This window comes from Anabas testudineus, chromosome 6, assembly GCF_900324465.2.
Source record: "Anabas testudineus chromosome 6, fAnaTes1.2, whole genome shotgun sequence".
Taxonomy (NCBI): Eukaryota; Metazoa; Chordata; class Actinopteri; order Anabantiformes; family Anabantidae; genus Anabas; species Anabas testudineus.
This window is the reverse complement of record NC_046615.1, coordinates 17,795,145-17,811,862: the sequence shown is the minus strand read 5'-3', so window position 1 is coordinate 17,811,862 and position 16,718 is coordinate 17,795,145. Positions and strand designations below refer to the sequence as shown.

Sequence of the window (16,718 nt, the reverse complement as noted above, 5' to 3'; positions counted from 1 at the left end):
GCACTCAGCACAGTAAACAGTAGCAGTGCTGTCAAAACTGGACAAAAATTATAAATATTTCTGCTTTAAAAATCCCCAAAGAACAAACTATTTGAATATCTATTTTGCGCTTTACTCACTACAGTAGTAGACATTACTACTTAATAAGTAAGGTTTGGGTTAATTAGGTTACAATATATAGAATTGATTCAGCCCTCCTATCCTGTTAACAACAACTAAATCATACTTGACATGAAACAGAAAAATAATTAAGCTGTATGTTTCCACAGGTTGCTAGTGTTTGAGCAGTAGGCTCGCTGTAGCTTACATATGCATAAGCTTTTACGAATTGGGGCTTTTGGATTACTAGGAGGGCAAATCACTTCCTCTGTAGCCTAATTGGGTGGTGAACTCTCTGCAGTCATTACCACACGGCGGTTGTTTGATTATTCGCTCATTTCAACTTGACCTGCATTTAATTTCCAATCAGCGAAGGTGAAGCCGTCTTTCTTGCAGTGCATTCACTGCAGCAGCCCAGGTCCATGTTAACACTCGATAAGCAGACAGACGTTATAGCACAGCTATTTGTTCCCCTCCGAAGTCCAATATAAATTTTTAAATCTTATTAAAATATATTTAGAATATTCTTTGAAAGCCCTACACTATGGCTAGATGCATCTGTTCCATCAGGTGCACAATGAGTAAATAAGTCAATTTCCTTAAACATCAAATTATTACATCATTTTTATAATTATAACAATTTAAAATGTAATTATAAATGCTAATTACTTTACCAAAAGAGTGACACAAAATGTCCAGTTCGTCCTCATTTTATGTTTCTGCTAAGAGCTCTGACAAGTAAAAAAAAAAAAAAAAAAAAAAAAAAAGATATGCTAATGCACTAATTAATGCAACATAACCTTCACGATCAACATCAGGTCAGTGGCTTTCACATGATTCTCTGCATTACATAGTACAAACCATGTCATATTCACATAGTGCATCATCGGCTTGCACTGTCCATTGAGATCAGTGTTACAGCTCGATTGGTCTGAAATTAAACATAATTGCACTGGGATCTGTAGATCAATCGAATGTATGAGGAAAGAGTGAATTGCTTTTCAGTGAGTACACAATACTCCACTGAGGTCTGCCTACATGCTTTACTTAACATTTCAGTGGATTTTTTTTTTTTTAGCATTACAGCTTAGTGTAGTGGTTTTAATTTTCTGCAAAGGGAATGAGAGAGAGAGCCATAATTTAATCATGCACTGCGTCAGATCTAGCATATTGATTCGGTAAGCTTTTAATGCAGCTGACTCTGATTAAACATCATATAGACACTTAGACAGATCATATTTACACAGGCTTTTAAGAAATAGAGTGCAAAGTAGTTTTTAAATTTCACTAAAGTATATTCAGACTGTTCAGGGAGTACCTTGCTGGCATACTGATTATCTTAAGACTCATCTTATACAGTCAGAGGAAGGTTTTGTCAAACATGACATTAATTTAATGTAGTGTGAACGCTTAACATAGTCAGGATGCCAAGTCTGTGTAACCTCAGTGACAGGAGTGCTGACTGAATAAAGGCATTTAGTCTAATCACTCCTGCCTACTGTGTCCACCGACTAACGATAACAAGCATTGCAAGCCACTTTTGTGCAGATAAAACTGACATGATTTTATTATATTTTTAAAGTCTTGTCTTAAAAGTAGCTGATCCTTCAGATTGCTAAAGTAGGGCTTCTGCAGGTACTAGGTTTTTACAGATTTAAACCTTTGAAGTGCAATAACTTGTTTGTGCATTACTAAAAAAAAGAAATAAATGCTAGCAGGAGGAGTAGTAGGAGATCCTTACATACAAGTTAAAGTAAAAGAATAAACTTAAACTTCAATAAACTCAGACTTCAAACTATGTCAACCTAACATATCTATATATATAGGAAACCTAAAGAGAAGCAAATGATTCACAACCTTCTGTTTAGATGGCTGGGGACATTAAAAGACGGTGAAAGGTGATTAATGTGTCTCTTATGATGAGAGTACCACCGACAGTGGTGTTAAGACTCCAAATCAAAGACCCATGCTACAGTCTGACCATGAAAAAGGAGACTAATGGAACACCCATGAGATATGCTTTTAAGTCCAGTTTATCCCTTGTATATATCTTCTGCTTTTATCACTTCAAAAAACTGAAAATGTTGTAATACAGGGTCAGTGGAAGTAACTACTGTCTCTATTATGGGTGTTACAGTACCGGAGTTGGGACTAGCAGGTCATGAGGAGACTTTCATCCACAGAATGCCTTTGTTCCTGGGTAAAAACCGGATTGTGGCTCTGGTCTTGTTTTTTTTTGGTGGTCACCGGGACTAGGCCTCAGACTCCAGGTCTTCCTGTCCAGCTCCATTTGTTGTGTTGTCCGCCTCTGGCTCCAACAGCAGGAACTTGCCATCGTTAGTTAGTGGCATGTTCTTCATCAGCTGGGCCAGAGCCTCTGGGTCCTTGTGAGAATGACATGAGATATCATATAAATGAAAATGATAAATAAAATAACATTGCTGAATAAGGATTTGTTTTACTGTTTCTATTTTTTTGTTTAAACTCCTTGAGGCATATATAATCTACTTCTGAATTAAGTCCCGTCACTCTTATACTGTTTACGGTATGGAGTGGAAAGTGTTAACCATCTTCCAGTAGTAGTTGTGTTTCTAATTATCACAAACGATTTAGAGAATTTTATGTTTTGCTCAGTCTCTTCTGTTTAGCCACTTAAAATGCGTTAATGTGACATTACAACCATCAAATCAATGCAATTTTATTAGGTACACCCGTAGAATCTCATGCAAATACAGCAGCTCTGCTACGAATACTTTTTTTTTTTTTTTTTTTTTTACAAAATTATAATCTCTCACTTTTTGAGAAACGTGTCAGAGAGGTGATAATTCTTTTATTATTGAGGTTTGTTAGCTAATGATTGTAGCTAAAACATCAGAAACACTCCAGTACGACTCCACCTCGAGCAGTGTGACTATATTTCTGTCTTACAGGAGATCATTATAAGATAAGTCATCATTTTTCTGTGCCAGTTCCATACTTTGCTTTTAAAAGTAAACAACTAGTCATGGGGTCTGAATTTAAATGCTGTTTTCAGTATATTTCCGTTACCTTTTTGGCTTCTGTAATGTCCTTTGCCAAGCTAATGGTGTAACATATCTGTGAATAAAGACAAAAGCGAAACTTCATTATACATTTGTTTATCACTCAACACGTTTCCTCTCCTTGAATAAAACACTAGTGTTTGTTGTATGAACCTTTTCGCCTTCAGTGTTGCTCTCAAATATGAAGGCGCTAAATGAGGACTCTCCCTCCTCATCTCCGTCACTCCAGTCTTTGCTCTCTACCACAAATCCCATCAGTCTCCCGTTCTCTTGGTGGGCTACAAACTGACAGACTTCTCCAAGCTGGAACTGAGAAATGCCAAGTGTTGCGACAGGTGAGTTGGAATAAAATGAATAAATAAAACAACTCACTCTACTGACTAAATATTTTGTGATACTTACACTTATTCTTGTAACTTGAGTCTGCGGGTCAATCAACCTATTATCATAACAAAACAAACCTTTATAGTAAAATAAAAACACAGTAATAGTACTTGTACTTTGTATGAGTGAATGCAGAGTCACATTTTGTCACAGCAAACTGCACACACATGGGCTATACAATAATTTATGCTTTGATGAGTCTTTATAAGCTTCTAATGACAAGGTTCAACTTTAGCTTCTAAAGAAAGAAAAGCGTAAAGAAGCTTTTCACTTTACTTTTATACTCAGAGGCTGTCACAATACTATTCCTTGTGAACAAAAACAAAGATTTCCTGCTGGCATATAACAAGGGCTGGACGATATGGAAAAAAATACTGGTCACAATAAATTAGTTTGTATATCACCATATAAGTCATGTCACTATTTCTGTCAAGTTTAAAGATTACATTTTAATGTAAAGTAACATGAAAAAATCGTCCCGTCATCATTTTCTCTTATCTCACTCCCACTCTTGACTACACTGTGTGCTGTGTCTGACCTGATGTGGCTGTAACTCTGCTGACCTCATGACTGGTTTGTGCAGTGCTATTTCTATTTTCATTGTCTTTTTTAGTTATCTCTCAAAACATGGATGGAATGAGTTTGCTACGACTTTCTGTCTTAAAATGATTCAGCAAAACCTACTGTATTTTCCAATAGATACTTAAATGTTTTATTACTCAGCCCTACATATAGCTGTGAATGTGTCAATTTTTAACAGTTATGAAATTAATGACAGACAATATTAAAACTATTGGATGATTATAAGAATATATTAAGCATAGCTGTTAGGGAAGAGACCCAAAAGCATTACTAAAACAAAAAACAAGATTTTAGTTTTGCATATTTTAAACCTACCGTACTGTCAGACCACATGCCCAGTGACACCATTAGAAACACTGATTTTTGGTATAAAAGCTAATTTAAGCGCCATTTAATTTTAATGTATTTGTTTTTTTTTATCTACACTGCCAGGAATTTGATAAATGCATCAACATCAAAGTCCAATCAGTTGTCTGTTTTCAGGGGTGGTATTAATGTAAAATTAATGTAATCTCTGATAAATCTTACCTGAGGCTACTGCTGGTGATCATGAGGTGGGACTCTGTGGTCCTGAAGATGTTGTGAATGGCTCGAGCAGCCAGCACCTGCCTCATGGCCTCATAGATGACCTCTTGATTGTTACCACAGCGAACTGCCATGGAGCCCAGGAAGCGTACAGCAAATACCTGCTGCAGGAGGGAATCTGTGGAAATGTGCAAACATGTCAACAGCATAAACACAAGGACTGAAAACAAAAGTTAAACTAAAAGAAAGCTAAACTCAGACAGTACTTTAAAAAAAAAAAAAAAGTGGACTCTTTTGTTGCATTTGGAAGATGAAATGTTACCGTCACTTCCTGAGGAACAGTCATCATCCGTTTCTCCAAATGGATTTGTGCGTCTGTCAGGAAGAGAACATAAACCAGTAAAATATAAAAAACAACAACAACAAAAAAAAACAATTAAGCCATGCACTGAGGCAATAAGAAGCATTCAGGTTCATAGAAAATATATAATAAATACTATGAAGCCAACCTTCAAGAAATATGCATCATCACCCACCACTGCCTCATCCCTGTCTGTCACAAACATGCACCCACACAAACTGCCGGTCCTACTCGCTCCCTTACCTCCCCCCAGCTCTGTTCTGGTCCAGAAACTCAGAGGCTGGCAGCATGATATCAAACTGAATGGGTGTCCCAGGAGCTATGAGATCCTCTGGTTCCGGAGCAGACCCCGTCTTCTGGGAACCGCCACTGGTTGCATTAATTCCTCCTGGCTTTGCTCTGCAGGATTAAGACAGACAAATTTTAAAAGATTATGCTTCAGACAACCACTTATCTGTTGTGTTGTGTGCTAGGTTTCCAAACTGAACTACCAGATGGGCTGCCATGACATTTTGTACAAATATTTATGTTGCCTTCACTTTTCATATACCACTACCATCTGGTGCAAATCTCAGTTTGTCTGTAACTGAACTTTGTATAGTAACTTTGTGTTTAGTGCTTTTTACAATTGTTGAAATCAATAATGTTCAAATTATATTCATAAATTACATAACATCACATTACTAACATTACACTAGATATAAAGCACTATCATGCACACTCAGGCTCACAATATGGTAAACCTTCAACTTCCCATATAGGCTGCTAAAGACTTTTAAGTTCTGAAAACACAAGAGGTGTAGAGAAGATGTCTTGTTTTCATTGTCCCAGAGACGTAAAGACAAACTAGAATTTTAAATACTGAAAAGATAAAACCAAACCAAAACAATGGCTGCAGCTGATTATAAATTTCAGGAGAAGTTGTGTTGTCTGTAACTTATAAAAGCAACATGCCTGACCTGTCAGGGTTGGGTGAGCCTTCTTGTCTCTTCTCAAAACTGGTGATGGGGGTGACAGCTTGGATGGCAGATTGGTTCAGTCGGATGGCCACAGCCTAACAACAGGGAAACGGTGACAATGCAGCACCTCTTAACCAGCAGGTGAACACAGTATTTCATAAGACAGTGGGACCCAACAGTCTGTATAAACATTTTTTGTACAGATTCGAAACAAATACAAAATAGGATTTTAACGAGTGATGTCAGTGTTTTGGACCCTCACTGTATTTCTGAAATATTTAAAACATCACAAAACTCTGTGACCAATTCTCTATGTTGTTGCATCCTTAGGCTGCTCTGAAGGGTCTATTCACCAGTAAACTCACAAAAACAGTTTTAATATTCCTGATCACAGAGTATCATGTATCATGAAGGGTCAGGTTTAGGTGTAGGAAATTTTATTTTGCTGCATAAGGCGAGAACTAGCAAATCTGCTTTTGGATAAAATAATTTGAGATGCAAGTTGAAAAACAGATGTAAAACTGAAAAAGGAAATAAATAAAATGCCATTAGCTCATAAGTTGTGATTCAAACTATACTCGAGCAAAGAATCTTATATCAGGGATTAATTGAAGTATGGACGTTTCTTCACTCCACTGAGTTGTGCAGATGTACGTAGAGAAAACAACATCTTAAGTATTTGACTTGTATTCAAATTTGGGCAAATTGATTCATTTGTGCATAAAGATCCACACAGGAGAGTCTGGAGAGAAGATTTCCCTTCTGATAACTTTCACAACAACTGGACACAAGAACAAAATATAGGGAGTATAGTCCATAGTGTTTGAAAAAGGCCCCAGAGAGATGACAGGCATGTAATTTGCAGTTAGTTTGCACTATACCTGTCAGTGGTGACACAAACTGATGATCTGAAATCTCTATGACTTACATGGTAATCTCAATATCATGTTGAAAAAATAATTAAGTGAGACAGAGAGCACAGTTGGACACAGATATAATCTGTTTGTCTCTGGAGAATCTGAAGTACAAGTACATAGAGGCAAATCTCCTGCAAATATGCAAAACACAGGGACTGAAAAGCAGTCAAGACAACAACAGCTGTGACACACTTCAGAGAAAAGCGGGGGTGGAGTGTCTATGTGGTAACACTGTGAAAACTATAATTTTTTTTTAATGTTCTCTTGAACAGAGAATATGTTTCCAATATTGTCTGTTAGTCATTAAAGTGGTAAAACAATAAATATGCGCCAGAACAAATTACAAAATAATGAACTGAGAGTTTAATCAATAGCATTCAATGAAATGACTTCTAGTGAGTTTTATTCTTAGATATCTTCTAAAATGAAAGCTTTACCTCTGGGTTGTCCGTAAGGTAGATCTGTCTGGAGATGTTGTTCACAGTGCAAATCCACTAAGAAAAACAAAACAAAACACATTAAGGCTTCAACTACCTCAGATGTAAATCTCTTGAAATCAATTGACTGACATCAGCTGTGACAGGCCAGTCAGATGGGTTCAAGCACTAAACTAAATATTAACCACACAGATCGGCCTCGACAGGTCCTCCATAGTTGTATGATGGATACTTGTAGCAGAAGATATGTTCTGCTTTCACACTTACTTCTTCATACTCCCTTTTGCTCTCAGCTTGTAGAATCATTGACCTGGAATCATCAAAGCAATAAAAGGAATAAATAAAATACACCCAACTGTAATGTCCATTACTCTCATTGAAAAGCAGACATTACGTTTTGCCAGAGGGGGAGGTTATCTGAAAACAGTAGCGTCTGTCCTCACAGTCCACGGCCATCACAGAGCTGTTGTCCAGGTCCAGCACCATGCCCCCTGCCACCGCCCCACGGGGCTGACACATTAGGTTTCCTCCCTGGGTGAAGAAGTACAGTCGATCCCAGGCTGTGGTCACCAGTCCGGTTTTACTGGAGAACAAAATAAAAAGAACCAGTGTTACAGTGTGGGATATTGAGAATCTAACTAAAAAACAGCTGTTCTCAAGGCTGGATGTCCTAGAAAGGTTTACACCTGGCTTACGTCCATTTCCCCCTATATTATGAAAATGTAGCAAATCAAAAACAAATGTAAACATAATGTTATGCATTTTCTTTAAAAAGTACTGAGTAGCAAAAAGCCAGCACCATGCTAACTTTAATGCTAGCGGAATCATAGCACACGCCGCTATGAAGCTAACGTTAATCGGCTTCCCCTTCCCGAGCACAGACAATTAGTTGGCGTCTCTCTTGTATCAACATCGAGAAAACAGTTTTGAGCCACACAAAACAAAGTCGTTCTCATATAAAAGTAAACTACGATGTTTAAAAACACATAAAACAAAGCACAAATCTCACCTTTGTGTGGCTAACATTAGCGTAACGTTAGCGCTAATCATTTAACTAGACTATTAGCTGCACGGCTAACCTCAACGCTCAGGTACAAACTAGCTAAACAAACCAAGTGGTGATGTTTAGAGAAAAATACAAAGTCAAATCCAGTCACCACAATTCATAGCGGAGAAAAAAAATCTCACTTGAAGCACTTTTCTTTCTTTCTTTCTTTTTTTTTTTTTTGTTTTAAACATGTTTGCTAACGAACTAGCTGATAGCAGGCAGGACCCGACACTGCCGCGGTGGCAGCCATCTTTGTTTTGATTAGAAGTTGTGACTTTATTTATTTAGCACATTTAGATTTTTTTTCCACATTCATTAAAAAATATTTAATTAATTATTTAAAAATATATATTAAGGCTTCTAAAATTTGTGACTGTGCTGTAGTTTCATTAATTGCTTCAGAAATTATTTAGAGCCCTTACTATTGTGGGAATTTTATTATGCTGTACATTTAATTTTATTCTCATAATAACAATGCAAAAACATGTTCTGGTCATATAAGGATAGCCTTATTAGTAAAAATGTCCACAAAGGTACCAGAGCGGAAACATTTTAGGCCTTTAGTATTTTAAAAACAACTTAATTACAACAAACCTAAAGCTTTCTTCATCATGAATTACTCATGAGTCATCGGTGATAGTAGCACTATCACAATTTCAAACGTTTCAGACACTTCCACATCTATAAGTCTGACTCACTTTAAAATGGCGTATCTGTATCATTCTTCTTGTACATCCTGTTTAGAAAACCTTCCCCAATAAATATTCTTTGGTTAATATCAATGTGCATGCCTCACGCTGCTGTGGGTGACTCACACCCTTAATATTGAGAACCATTAGAAAAAGCAAATGTTCTCTGGACTCAGTTCCATTTGACAAGCGTTTGAAGCTGCTGGCACCGTGTGTCATTAAACAGAATGGCATTCTGTGAAACCTTTTCTCTGGTGTCACTGACATTTGTCAAAGACTTTCGATGTATATGAGGGAGAGACACAGTTTGACAGCTCTGACATTTCACTGAATCACATTGCGGGCTACGCTGCAGTTCTACCCCCTGAAGCCATCAAGGAAGTTTCCCTTCTCATACATCCACTCTGCAATGAGCTGACAGCGCACACTGTCAACATGTTACCTGACCTGGCTTGTCTGCTGTGACAGACTTTTTGTTTACTGTATTCATTCATAGTTTCAGCAACCTTAGCAAGAACAAAAAATCTGTTAGGTTTGATTATTTAGACATTCATAATGGACTGCAGCTGCAATGTATTGATTGAACCATCTATTGTACCAGACTGAATTCTCAACAGTGTTTGAAATGTCACATAATTAACACTACCATCACATTACCACCACCTGGTGGCTGTGGTGCAAAATGTGTCCAGACACTTGTTTATCATGTTCACCATTGCATTTTTCAAAAGCTTGCTACAGGAACAGAAAATGTCCCCTAAATCTTAGACTGACTTTAATTAAACTTACTTTCTTATGTTGAGATAGCCAGCCTTCTGGATAAGCGTGCGATTGACAGGTTCAGCATCCTTGTCTGGCATATAGACAGTGTCCTCTACAGACAGAAGCTCCCTCTGGGACACACGCATGGCCTCTGCCTCCACGTCCAGCTGAGCCTGGATACTAGACAAGAGAAAAGTTTTAATGCAGGCAAAATGAAACTGACTCACAGAATTTAATTTTTTTCTGTGAATTTAGAATTAAAATATAGGTATTACAGCAATGGACAATTTAAATGTAGAACTCTTGGAAAATTACTATTTTTTAGCACAGTGTCCATGGATCATCACATGTCCTGTCCATGTCCCTGTGAAAATGAATGTTAATGTGAGGGTCTGTACCTTTGTGTCATTTTGGACACAGAGTTGAGAAAGCTGTCCATCTTCTTTGAAACCAGCTCAATGCCTTTCTTGAAGAAGCTGATCTGAGAGATAAGAAGTAATAGTCAATTGCAAATGTAGGGCAGCATTTACATTTAGTAATTTTGCAGACACTTTTATCCAAAGCAACAAGCAAGAAGTACAGGGCTAAGGCAGAGTAAGCAAGGAGGTCTTGCCTAAAGCCCCATAATGGAGGTAGGTCACAGCCAGGATTCAAACCCCAGTCTCTCACATAGAGAGCAGAAATATTACCACTAGGACAGTCTAATAACAAATCAAATTTTCATTATCAATTAATCTGATCTTATTTTGTCTGTAAAGTGTCAGAAAATAGTGTAAAAATACCTGTCACATAACAACATGATGTGTTCAGATACTTGTGGTATTTAGCCAATAGTTCAAAACCCAAAGATATTAGCCTGCTGCCATATGTTGCAACTATGTGTAGTTGAAAATAGCTAATGTTTGATATTTTTTGCTATGATGATGAACTTACTAAAATTGCCAATTCACAGTTGGCAATTAAAATCCTGTTCTTTAGTTTGTTTGTTAGAGTACTACACTAATCAATTCCAATGAGGAAATCACTTCTGTGCTTTGAATACTGAATTTAAATACTGATAGGATAATGATGTCTGACCCAGTTTCTAGGTCAACAGCTGCTCACTACCTGTGCCTGTGTGTAGCCTAGCATTGGCTCGAGCATAGCTACTCTCTTGCGATATTGCAGGGCATTGAGGGCGCAGTAATACTGTAGTGAGGCCTGGTGCTGCTTCCTTCTGGTGTAGGCCACTTCCTTCACCAAGTCTGCCTTGAGCTGTCCAGAGAGGAAAGGGTTACAGACATATATTAGTATATACTGAGCAACGTACGCCGATATACACACCTGTGTGTTGCTCTGTTTAACACTTTTTGATTACTACACAATTTCATGTGTTATTTCATAGTGTCTTTAAAATGAATTAATACTGATTAATAATGATAACAGATTAGAGGGTATGTCCAAACATTTGTCCAATGTAAACTGACTATCTCTAGCTCTGCACACACAGTCATCTATTGTATATGCTAAGACTTTTCCTGTCTCACACACTGAAGTAAGCAAAACACTTAAGACATGTTGGCAAGGCAAATAGAGGCAAATAGCAGAGTAGTACAGCAACAAAAGTGAAGCCTGAAAATGTGAAATATTACATTTTTCTTAATCTATTTGTATTTGACATAATTATGCTGTAAAACACTCCCAGTGCATTAACAGAACATTACTGTACTGCTCCTACAGCATTCGATCAATAAAGGAAAAGGAAGAGAGAGTCACACTACCTTCTCATTCTCCTTCTTCTTGGGCAATCGGCTGTACTTGACCATAGCTGCCTCATGCTCTGTGGGAAAGGAAAGAATAGACATGAGGATGAGGTAGTAACTACAGGCCATAGCTGTTTTTTAAAATCTGTTAATGCATGTTCTTACCGTCAGTGGCAATGCCAAATATTTCCTTCAGCGTGCTTATCTCTGCAAAATTCAATGTGCAGCAAATTGTGTTACAAAATCTATAATAGATTCACACATTAAAACTGTGCTATTGCTTTTGCTAGTTAAACTGTTGAGAGGTGGTTGTACAAGCTGGATCCTCTATGTAGTTTTGATTTAAACTAGATATTAACAAAAAAGCTCATTACTTCAATATTTAAAACAAATGTATTACCTGGGATAACTTATCAAAAAGAAATTACGAGAATACCTTTTGTGCTTGTGTGTGCATGTGTTTCTACCTGTGAGGTCTTTCTCCCGGAACTGGATCAAGGGGAAGACCATGCTGTCAGCCATCTGGTTGGCTAGCTCCGAGTGGAGAGAGTTCAGCTGGACAAGACAAAAACAGATTACACTGAAATATCAAGGCCTGCACAAGGACACAAACAGAAGATGTACTTTTGCCAAACATCTTGAGGGATTTCAATTTATTTTAATATGTACAATGACATTTGCTGCCAGTTATTCCTGCAGCAAGCTGGAAATCAGTGAAACGGGTGCATAACTGCAGACAAAGCCTTTTCTACATCATAAAAAGCCCATATTCTGGAACAGTACATTTTGCAAATAGAATTATAAAACCTGCTGTTTACTCTGACATTGAACACAGGACCACATATCACACAGAAGCAAATCCCACAATAATCCTTTATTCTTATCAGCATGCTACACTGCAACATTTAACAAGCTGCCATCCAGGTTACTTTGAATGATTTTGCAAGTGCTAAAGTTCGCAGGATTAGGTGCAGTATTAGGCCTAATTCTCCCGGTGAAAGGAGTTCTCCTCTGTGCACGATGTGGTAAAGGTCAAACAAACAATCAACTTGTGTTGTCTGAGCATACTTTATATGTGTGTGCATGTGTTCTGAATCGTGCTGAGTGCTGACTGGGCAGGCTCGTGGACTCCTATGGCTGAAAGTGACAGGCCCATCTGCTTTGTGTATATACCTGAGCCTGCACAACCCTCTTTGATCTATCATTTTACCCACTGACGCTTGTCCCCATCCATCCATCCATGCAATAGGCGTCACTTCCATTCCTTTGCATCACTATGCAAACAGTTCTGGTCTTACAGGGAGGAGTGTTTTAATTAAATGCATTTCACCAAAATGACAGGGGAGCGCAGGTGTACTATTCTTTGTAAGATGATGTAAAAAAACCAACTACGGACTCTGCAGCAGTTTATCATCAATCTCTTGCACTAAGAATAAACACATAAACACACACACACACACACACACACAAATATACATACAAAACTATGCTGTCAACACAGGCCTTACCTCTCCCACAGTTTTGGCGAAGCTCTGCAGAGTGGTGATTACCTCTTCATCGCCTTTTCCAAGGGCAAAATTCTAGAAAGTGAAGGCAAACAAGTATAAACCATGAGAAAACATAAATCAGCATATATTAAGGGCTAAAAACTGTGAAAAATACCCTGTTCCACCAGGAAATTTGGCACATCACTTTCATGGAACCAGGCCAAAGATGCTAATAAACCCCATGCTAAGATGCTGAGTTTTAAGCCTTGTTGAAAGCTAAAAAGTGCATTCATTACAGGACATTGCAGATTTTTTTTTTATATCCAACATCCACTCTGCAATCCAGAATGTGGTCAACACGCATCTTTTATTACCAGCATTGTTTAATAGACTTGCTGTGGTACTGGTACTCACTTTTTTCTCGTATTCCAGAAGCTGCTTTGAGAGCTGCTCTGTGGCCAATCCCATCTCACTCTGTTGAACAACACAGAGAATGAAAAAGAAATTTTAAGAAACTGGATTATTGAGGATTTGTCCCTTGCTGCTACATTTTTCATTTGCTTTTCAGCCCCTGCACATCATAAAACATTAGAAGCAAGTCAAAGGACAACGGGTGAATCAGGGTTCTCTGAAAAAGCAGAAATGGATGGGTCATATAAATGCCAACTCTATCAGTGAACTATTACTGGCTCAGAAAAGGTCTGTGTTCAGCAAGAAAAATGAAGAACATTGTGACTGCATTGTTTCAGCATGTTGCTCAGTATGTACTGCGGAGTAAACTGTACAGAGCATATCTGCTTAAAGGCACAAATTGGAACAATTAGGTTACAAAATTGGTTAAAGGTTTCTGAGCTTATTAGCAGGATCACACAGCCCATTATTTTGTTTCACATGCTCTTTCGAAATTTCAAGGTAAAAGGTATCTCAGTTGTTTCTACAAGACACCTCAGTGCAAAAGTTGGCTAATATATGAGTTTGTAATATCCTTGTCTGGCTCCAAATGTTCAACCCGAACTCAACTTCACCCAGGCAAATAAAATTATACCTGTAAAATCTTATGGCTGAGTCACAAACGGCTAAGAAAACAGAGTGAATGTGTGGGTGTTTGTGTTTTCTTTAGTACCTGAGCTCCAAACACCCGCTGCATCGATTGGAGCAGCTGGTTAGTGTAGTCTGTAAGCATCCCAGCATCCTCCTCAAACACGCTAAGCAAGGAGCGAGTCTGCAAAATATAACATTTGAAGATTAGGTAAATTAATAAAAAAGTCAGACATTCTCTGGTTCCTGGATTTGTGTCTGAAAATGATGTGCCTATTAATATTAATAAAAATCATTATTTGCAACCCATCACAATTCAATTAGAACTAGGTTTGATTGTTGTGTTAAATTCACAGTATACTACACACTGCACCCATAAAACAAATATTTGCACCAAGTTTATCAGGAACCTGCCATGAACAACAGATATTTAGTACAACATTGCTGGAAGCTCAAAGTGGACATAAGGCACAGAGGGAAATAAATAAATGTGCAACATATATATAGACATACCAATTGCAGCTTTAAAGTGAAGCTAAATGATTTTACTGCAGGATACCTATGCAAAATAGGAAAATCCTGTTTGGGTGTAGTCTTTTCCATAAAAAGGTGCAGCAAGGCAGATATAGCAGAGAGGAACACACCTATTGGTTAAAGTCTGTTTACAGTTCACTTAAGTTGACTTTTGTCTTAGAAAAAAAAAAAAAATCATTATCAACTTGCTTGTGCTGACATTGCACTGTAGCCAAGCATCATATCTTATTTGAAGAGCCTGTATTATGAAGGACAAAAGCATAAGGAGCATGGGTTGCAGTGGGGTTGCAAAACTCTCAAGTCTCAGGTCAGTGTTGTTTAGGGAAAGAGTGAAGCAACAGACATTTACGGAATTATAACAAAACCTCTCGCTGTATTTCACTTCATAGTCATTAATATTCGTGCATCATGCCGAGGACTTGGTAAACAACTTTCAGATTGCATTTCAGACAACATATTGCATTTGCTGACAGCTACCACTGCCCTGTTTCAGCCTATTGACTAATTCCAAGGGAGTCCGATAATGGAAACCCTCCCACATCCTGGCAATCAGGCCTAATTTCACTCCAGAACAGAGTCGAGTCCCAAACATGTAAAAAATAAACGATACTGGGAATTAAATCTGTTGCAAGAGAGTAGGTATATCTGAGCTATATGGTCCTACGGAGTCTACATGTATACAGGATATCACGGCTGATAATACGGGGACAGCTCTGTGGCTGTGGTAGCTTTATAAATACAACAGATGAACACAAACGCCGATAATTATGACATGCTGCATAAACTAGAGCACTGTTTACAGTAGGAGAGTGCAGCCACTCCTCATGGAGGATTATATTTCCTATAGCAATGTGTCAATTGAGAGCTGTCATCGAGCAGTGGAAACAGGAATAGGATCCTGTCGGGGCTAACGCGCTAACACAACCTGAGCCTTCATCACGTTTTTCTACGTGACGACGCACTCTTTAAACATAAAAACCTACACAGGCCTACCTGAGGACTGTCCTGCAAAGCGTCCTCAAGGAGCAGTTTGTGATGTACGGCCGGCATCTTGCTAGCGATGGAGGAGAAGGGAATGGGAGCTTGAATTCTTCAGAGCGTGGACTCCGTTTCCCACAAGTCTTTGCGCAGGCTGAGAAGCACACGTAGGAGTTGGAGGCGGGCCCAGTATGACATCATCCAGACGCCTTAAGATCAACAAACTACCACTAAAAACAGCTGCAGCTCAACTAAAGTAGATGTTTGTGTAATTTTACATTTAATTAGCTTAGAGTCCACGGATGTGGTTCGTCTCATAGCACAACTCTGATGGACGGTTTGCGTTTATAACTAAAGTAGAGGTAGAGATGAGATAAAGATGCAGCCAACTAACAATTTACAATTCAAGTGTGGACAGTGACACCACGTGGTCACAGGAAGGATTGCAGATGGTCATTTCAGAATAAACTTAAAAAAGATAAGATAAGATAAGATAAGATAAGATAAGATGAGATAAGATAAGATAAGAAAACCTTTATTAGTCCCACAATGGGGAGATTGCATTTTTACAACAGCTTAAATACTAGAGTGTCAGAAAGACAGTCTGACCAAAGGAGACGAAAGACTAAACTGGCACAGTCCGAGATAAATAGGCTATGAAACCTGACAGTATAAACAGTTCAGTAATAAATAAAATATATACATGTAAGTACAGTATATGTAGCAGTGTGAGTATGTACAGTATATGGATATTAGGGAGAGATAAAGCTTAGTACCATTTGTCCAAGGATAAGGCCTTAAATCATAGAATAAATCATAGAACTATAAACTATAAAGGGCAGCGATCATAGAGTAATTGACTAGATACTATTATAATAAAAAGAGCAGTGCTAATAGGGCTATTTGACAGAGGTAAATAATGAATTCATGGCACTGTACTATAAAAAAACAACAACAAAACAGTACTGCAGGTTTGGAGTGTTGACTTAGTATAGTACTTTAGAAACACAGCAGTTGTAAGTAACAAATTGTAAAAAAGCACAATAGTTTAAGATATTTCAGTAAAATATTTCACAGAGTACTGTATTAGAAAAAAGAAAACATTACATGTCATTGTATGCGGCAGTGCAGCTGT

The 16,718-nt window shown here is 38.0% G+C and overlaps 1 protein-coding gene across 1 annotated transcript; it reads right to left on the bottom strand.

Moving 5' to 3' along the window:
- Positions 1-895: 895 nt before the first annotated feature.
- Positions 896-15,720, bottom strand: appl2 (adaptor protein, phosphotyrosine interaction, PH domain and leucine zipper containing 2). The gene is made up of 21 exons (XM_026364904.1): positions 15,599-15,720; positions 14,157-14,255; positions 13,448-13,507; positions 13,055-13,126; positions 12,014-12,101; positions 11,712-11,753; positions 11,565-11,623; positions 10,912-11,058; positions 10,203-10,285; positions 9,832-9,984; positions 7,700-7,888; positions 7,573-7,615; positions 7,306-7,362; positions 5,952-6,046; positions 5,236-5,391; positions 4,954-5,006; positions 4,635-4,809; positions 3,543-3,579; positions 3,294-3,449; positions 3,148-3,195; positions 896-2,483 (listed from the first exon to the last, which is right to left on the bottom strand). The coding sequence occupies exons 1-21, from the start codon at positions 15,653-15,655 to the stop codon at positions 2,352-2,354; spliced, it is 2,001 nt and encodes a 666-aa protein (XP_026220689.1). The 5' UTR covers positions 15,656-15,720; the 3' UTR covers positions 896-2,351.
- Between the last annotated feature and the right edge of the window lie 998 nt (positions 15,721-16,718).

Bases quoted from the DNA above. Each gene is read 5' to 3' on its own strand.
- appl2 (XM_026364904.1), bottom strand. From the start codon at position 15,655: ATGCCGGCCGTACATCACAAACTGCTCCTTGAGGACGCTTTGCAGGAC. The intron at 6,047-7,305 runs GTAAAGCTTTCA...CCCTGTTGTTAG, and splicing joins ACCTTACGGACAACCCAGAG to GCTGTGGCCATCCGACTGAA. The intron at 3,580-4,634 runs GTAAGATTTATC...TTATGATAATAG, and splicing joins ATCACCAGCAGTAGCCTCAG to GTTGATTGACCCGCAGACTC.